Here is a 6649-nt window from a genome sequence, read left to right on the forward strand (position 1 = left end):
TAGGCGGCATGAGGTGCTAACGATGCTGTCAATATTCTTCAGTGGTTTAGTAAAAAAGGGAGGGAGAGTGCGATCTGTTGAGTGAAAAAAATTAAAGAAACCAACATGTGAGCAAAAGAGGCATGCAGTTGTGCTTCTGTCTCTGTTGGGCTCAGAGCAGAACAGCAGGGGTCTTTGCAAAGAGTCAGTACCAACCTAGCACAGTGAAGCTGGTAGTACAAGAGCTGATGCCCACATCATTGGATATCTCAAAGGTGTAGTTGCCACTGTCCTGCATTTCACTGGCATAAAACTTGAGCTGAGCAATGTGATTTTTAAAGCTGATCCTATATTTTTTGCTGGCAGGTAGTGGCCTTCCATCTTTGAACCATTTGATTTTTAGCTCTGGAGTGCCTGTGACCGTGTACTCCAAGATAGCTGGTTCCCCTGCTGTTACCTGGATCATTTCAGATTTTTCAATGATTTTGGCAGGTTCTACAACAGAATTAAACAACTTGTGTTAAGGACAAAAGGACATTGCTCTTTTTCTCAGGTAGGAGACAACGTGGGGTCACAGCACTACTCCACTGACCTTTCACTGCTAGTTCACCAAAGCAGGACTGACTTCCTGCATCATTCTCAGCCACACAGGTGTATTTGCCACCAGAGCTCAGCTGGACACCAGTAATTTGCAGTGTTGCTAGACCATGTTCAAATGTCATTCTCACTTTGTTATCATCTTGAATAATGTCTTTGCCTTTCATCCACATCACAGAAATAGGCTCTGACCCTTTCACCACAGCCTGTAATGTAATACTATCTCCAGCCAGAGCTGTCACATTTTCGATTTTCTTAACAAAAGATGGTGGTTCTAGTTGAATGAAAAGAGACAAGAAGAAATACTCATCTGCTACTGCATCATCCCATGAAATCTGCTGCTTAAAGACAGTTTTATGAGACAGTATGTGCTGTCAATAGTACAATTCAGATAAAGAGCAGGCAAGAAGAGCTGCACCCCCCCAGCTGGGAGCTAATGCACAGCTTTTTAGGCTTCACATCCTTCAAATTCACAGGTTTGACACCAGATAAGAGTTAAGACATACACAAATTTTAAGATAAGAAGATAGTCTCACTCCCCACCCTTCCAAGCCACTCGCAAATTCAAAGAGAAGACAGTTTAAAAATTAGCTCTTGCCAATCCCTTCAGTAAATAGTTTTCTCTCTCCCACTGACCTTTCAAGATGTATGTTGCACTGCATATGCACTTCCCAACTTCGTTAGCTATTACACACTCGTATTCGCCAACATCTGCACTATTAAATGAAGACACCTCCAGAGAAATAACAGCTTTCTGAGAAGTCAACCTGTATTTTTTACTACTGCGAATCTGTTTCTTGTCTTTGTACCAGCTAATCTCAAATGGTCCAGTTCCAGCAACCTCACACTGAAGAACAGGATTTGTTCCCTTCACTATCTCTGCTGGTTCTAGTGTTCGGATGAAAGATGGAGGTTCTATAAAAGCAGTGAGAAAAAATTTGTCAACCATGTGAAAAAAGAAAAAAAAAGAAGAATGTAGTTTTTCTCAAGAATGTGATTGGCAGCAGCAAGAAGAACAGACCTTTGACAACTATTTCAGTGGTGCAGCTGTCACTTCCAACCTCATTTACAGCTTCACATGAGTAGCTCCCACTGTCATCAACTTTCACATCCAAAATGTCTAACACAGCCACAGAATTAACAAAGGACATTCTGTGTGTATTGCTTTCACGAATTTCCTTGTTGTCCTTGAACCAAGTAACCTGGATTTCAGGAGACCCTTTGATTTTACATTGAAGACGTGCAGAGTCACCTGGGGTCAGTAAATAAGATGGATCGACCTTCTTCACAAAGGATGGTGGTTCTACAAATGGGAAGAAAAAGGAAGAAAGGGAAAGAAAGGGAAGAAAGGGAAAAGGGAAAAATGAAAGAACGCTGAAATACAAAGCTTTGAAAGATTGGTTCCTAGCACAAAAACAAAACATGACTTCAGGAAAGATCAGCATAATCTTTGCTAATCTTGCCCTCTCCATCCATCTCCCTCCTGAATGCAGGAGCAGTTCTTGAATCTGGCTGGTGAAAGAAATACTGAAGTTACACACAGTGCGCCACAAGGCAGCAGGAAAAACAAGCAGAAAATTAAAGGACCCGATGGCAGATCTGAGAAGAGTTCACAATATGATTTCAGCCCAAAGAAGTCTTTTGCCTGCAAAAGAAGAAATAGGGAACCCGTGAAGAGCACAGGTAAAGCAGGTGTATGACTATCTTACCTCTGACTGTGACGCTGGCAGAAGAGGAGCTGCTTCCTGCCTCATTTGAGGCAGTGCACACATAATGGCCTGAATCCTTGAGCTTAGCCAGTGGAATTTCAAGCGACGCTATTTTGTCTTCAAAGTAAATCTTATAATCTTTGCCTGGTGGGATTTTGGTTCCATCCTTTGTCCACTCTACAGTTACTTTCCTGTCTTCATCTACCTGACAATCAAGATGTATTCTTTTATTGACTGCTGACTGCACTGACTGCAAAGCTTTAATGAAGTGAGGCTTGTCTATAATGACCATTTCAGCCTGGCAAATATCAGCCCCAAACTTGTTGGAAGCTTTGCAAGTGTAAATCCCTCTGTCATTTGTGGTGAGAAGGGAAATTTCTAACACGTGTTTGTTTTCCACTTTGGAGATCTTGTGGTGGTCTGAAGATGAAATGGTTGTACCATCTTTCTGCCAGGAAACATCGATGACTGGAGTGCCCATAACTGTACACAGGAATTTGGCACTTTTGCCCACAAAAGTAGTGATAGATTCAGGTCTGGTAAGAAACGTTGGCGGAAATGCTTCTGCAAAACAAAGGGGTTCAATGTTATCCACAAGTGAGGACCGGAGATATGGTTTCTCCACATTTGCCAGGGACAGAGAGCAAGAGGAGCCAGTTTGTCACTGGACACTCTTAGGCAAACAAGCCAGCAGTGAAGGAGCTAAGAGGTGTTACAGAGGACGAATTTTACCTTTTGGTTTTGTACTTCTTGTGTCTGTATATTGCTCTAGAGCTTTAAGGCGTTTTGGATCTCTGGAGCAATGTACAAACCAAAGGAAAATAAAGCAAAAGCTGAAACCTTCTCCCCAAGACTGCCATGTTTGCGCACTATTCCCTCAAGATGGACAAGTTGCATGCATTTCATAGTTTGTCATATTTCTTTAGTCTCTAGCATCTGGCACTTAGCAAAGACCACATAAAGACTCCTCCCACAAAGAGAAAACTCAGAGTAAAATAGTCATCATACACTAAAAGCCTAAAAGATGGGAATTTTTTAAGAAAAAAAAAAAAGAAAGAGAATTATACACTTCTCAATAGACAAAAAAAAGTTTGCAAATTTAAACAGCTTTAAACCCTCTTTTCTTTGTTTAAGAAGATCTATTTCCCCAGTCACACAGCATCCCCCTCTGGCCATAGCACACAGACGTTCAGGTATGCATAACTGCATAGTCTGTCTCTGAGTATAGCTGCAGGATAATCACAGGGTGCCAGAATAATCGAACAGTGATTATTAGACCAAAGAAAGAAGATTTAAAAGTGTACGTTTTCTTGTTGTTTGGAAGTTAAATAAACGTTCTTCAAGAATATATTCACAAAATAATCCCATTCTTTTGACGATCTAGTTCCTCCAACTCTCTTTCCCCCTTCTATCATCCATTCTGAAACTTTTCACACTGACTCTCTTTTCTAGGTACAGAAAGGACCTAAAAGCAACACTCAAAAAAAATGATTCCTTCTCTATGCTTGTGCCTGAAAAATTAGGTATGGCTTATGCATAACAACGGCAATCAAGAGTCCTACTATAAGCATTTGAAGTATAACAGTGAAAGTATTACAACATACCAAGATATTCTGTGCAGAAGGAGATGTGCTTGGAAGTCTGTACTTACCAGTTACAGTTAAAAGTGCTGTAGAGCTTACACTGCCGTGCTGGTTGGAAGCCTTACAGCTATACTCTCCACAGTCAACAACCTGAGGCCTTGGGATCTCCAGCGTTGAGAGGTAGTTAGAGGTGTGAATGGAGTATTTGTCTCCATCGTATATCTCTCGGCCAGCTTTATACCACTGGAACCTGACATTGGGAGCAGTCTCTACCTCACAGGTAAACTTGGCCACGTGATTTACAGCCACCTCCAGAGATTCAAGCCTTCTCCTCAGGATTGGTGCAACTGAAATTGAGAAGCAGAGAGAAAATCAAAGCCCTGCCTGCTGACACGCTGGAGTACAGTAAGGTATTTAAAAAAATAAAAAAAAAAAGGTGATTTAATTTACTTGCAATCCACATCAAGTGACTGTAAAAGAAAAAAAAAATCTGTTAAGAAATGAAAGCAGTACCAGGCTCAGTGGACAAACAGTGTTGTGGTGCATAAGGACATCAGGAAACAGTGGTGATACTGGAAAAGCAATGCGCAAAAGTGACATACAATAACAATGCAATACAAACATATACTGCACTCTCCTAGAACTGTGAGAATTTATGGTGTGAATGAGAAATTGTGCCAAAAACTATGCAATAACTCTTAAGAGTAAGAGAGGATGCAGCTGTGAGAAAAGTGGAAAGAGCAGGACAACTTCACAGGCAGCAGTGGGAGAAGTGGTCAGGAGTGAGGTACAGCTTGTTGTGACTGTGCTTGTGTGATGGGAACCAGAGACAACGAAGTTCCTGACCAAAAACTGGCATGAGGGAAATAAGAGACTTTGCAATGTGGTGAAAGGAGACCATAAATCCAGAGAGAATCATAGAAAAGAGGTCCCTCTAATTAGTGCCATGATCATATTAATGCCATATCTGTTCCCAAAGATACAGACACATAGTAGGACAGTTTCATTAGTTGAGCAGTGTGTTAGAAAGGCAGTATTTTATCCCCATAATCAAACCTCTTTTAAAGACTGTGAGCTTTGCTGCCGTTGTTCTTTTTCCATGTTGATTCAGTGCCTCACAGGTGTACTCTCCTTGATGAACCTCTCCGCACACTTTGCTTATTACTAGTGTGTACATATCCTGATCTTGCAAACACTTCAATTTGTCACCTGAAAACACCAGTTTATCCTCAAAGTACCAGTTCACCTCTCTGACATTTGTGATGACAGACACCAGACTGACACTCTCCCCTTCCTCCACAACTGTGTCAACCAGTTTCCTGTGTATGATGGGATAATGCTCTCTGCCTAGCTCTTCCTCTAGCTTACCAGCTCTACTCTCCAGAGCCACTCTGCCTTCTCCCTCACATATTTCTTCCCTTTTCTCCTTCCTTTTCAGTATTTCTGTGGGTGAGTCAATGGGAACATCTGCAGAGGCTACATCAGCAGTGGCGGAATCTGTGCCAATATCCTTGATTTGACCATGCCCAGTCAGAGTATTGATTACTTGTGCAGACAAAGGCTTCTCCAGGGGTATTTCTGCCTCCATAGTCCTGTCAGCCTTCTGGGGCTCCAGCTCAGGGGTTTCATCACAGGATTTTCCTGACAGAAGTGGACTGGAATGGATTGGCAATGCTTTGGATTCTTCATCTGTCAAGAGATGTTTTTCTTCCCAAATAAGAGAATAGAAAGCCTCCTTTAAGACTCTTTTCTGGTCAGCTGTCTGAATGCTGAATTCTTCTAAGAAGACTGGGATTTCTATGGGACTGAGTCCTCCTGTGGTCACAATATAGGTGCACAGGGTGTGTCTATGTTCCCTGGTGATGTTTATTGTCTGTACTTCAATATTTTCTTTATCAGCCAACCATTCTGAAAACAAGAGGTTTTGCTCACTTACCACTGCAGCTTTCAGCGCATTTCTAATCTCAGAATTTACTTCTAAGTTGCAGCTCTTGGGAATCTGAGCAGTGAGCTGACTCTCTTTGTTAAGGACTTGGCTTGGCTGGAGCTGGCAAGGGTACATTGTTAAATGGGGTTGCCTCCCTGCCCTTGGGCACTGACTAAGTGGGCTGGCAGGACTGACATGTTCCTCCTGCAGGGGCTGGTTTTCTTCTAGTAGCAAGGGAAATCTCACAGCCTGTCCCTCATGGATTCGTGCAGCAAAATCTTCCTCTGCTGCTTCCAGGGAAGAAATGGTCTCCAGGGGAATAGCTTGGACCCCCGTGAAGGCCAATTCAGAGGGAAGTTTGGTTTCAGCCTTCAGGTCACCCTGCACCACCTGGAAGCCCTCAAAGACCTGGATGTGGTTACCATTTATGGCAGAATTCTCCGTGGTGCCTGACACTTCTAAAAGGGCTCGGGAAGCCTCTGTCTTCAGAGTAGCCATTTGCTCTGCTGCCCTGGGGATGACTTGCTCTTTGGGCAAGGGTATCTGTTCAGCTACAGTCCCAAGGCAGCCTGGCAGTCGTGTCTCCATTGCTGCTGCAGGCACCACACCCTGCAAGCCAGCAGGGAGGATATGCAGTGGCTCTGCCATAAACCTGCTGAGCTCTTGTGTTGTGGCCACCTGGACAGGCATCTCTTCAACATCCTGTGCAGCCAGGGAGGCTGATGGCAGGCCTGGCAAAATGTCCTCCCTGGGCAGCACGTGCTCTGCCTGGCTCATCTGGAGCTGAAGGAGAGCCAGGGGCTCCCTCGTGGCCTCAAGACTGAATGCTTCTTCCACAGCAGGAAGCTCGCCAG

The 6649-nt window shown here is 43.4% G+C and overlaps 1 protein-coding gene across 1 annotated transcript in view; it reads right to left on the bottom strand.

Moving 5' to 3' along the window:
• The window catches only part of LOC103782178 (titin-like), a gene marked incomplete at its 3' end in the record, with an annotated part of 73259 nt that extends 66687 nt beyond the window's left edge, over nucleotides 1-6572 (bottom strand). Inside the window, 8 exon segments of the mRNA XM_008949929.1 lie at nucleotides 1-74; nucleotides 196-474; nucleotides 572-850; nucleotides 1213-1491; nucleotides 1598-1879; nucleotides 2286-2849; nucleotides 3937-4215; nucleotides 4925-6572. The exon segment at nucleotides 1-74 is cut by the window's left edge and continues 3 nt beyond it. Of these exon segments, the coding sequence (XP_008948177.1) occupies nucleotides 1-74; nucleotides 196-474; nucleotides 572-850; nucleotides 1213-1491; nucleotides 1598-1879; nucleotides 2286-2849; nucleotides 3937-4215; nucleotides 4925-6572 (3684 nt within the window).
• Between the last annotated feature and the right edge of the window lie 77 nt (nucleotides 6573-6649).

Source organism: Merops nubicus, unplaced genomic scaffold (genome assembly GCF_000691845.1).
Source record: "Merops nubicus isolate BGI_N331 unplaced genomic scaffold, ASM69184v1 scaffold15021, whole genome shotgun sequence".
Taxonomy (NCBI): domain Eukaryota; kingdom Metazoa; phylum Chordata; class Aves; order Coraciiformes; family Meropidae; genus Merops; species Merops nubicus.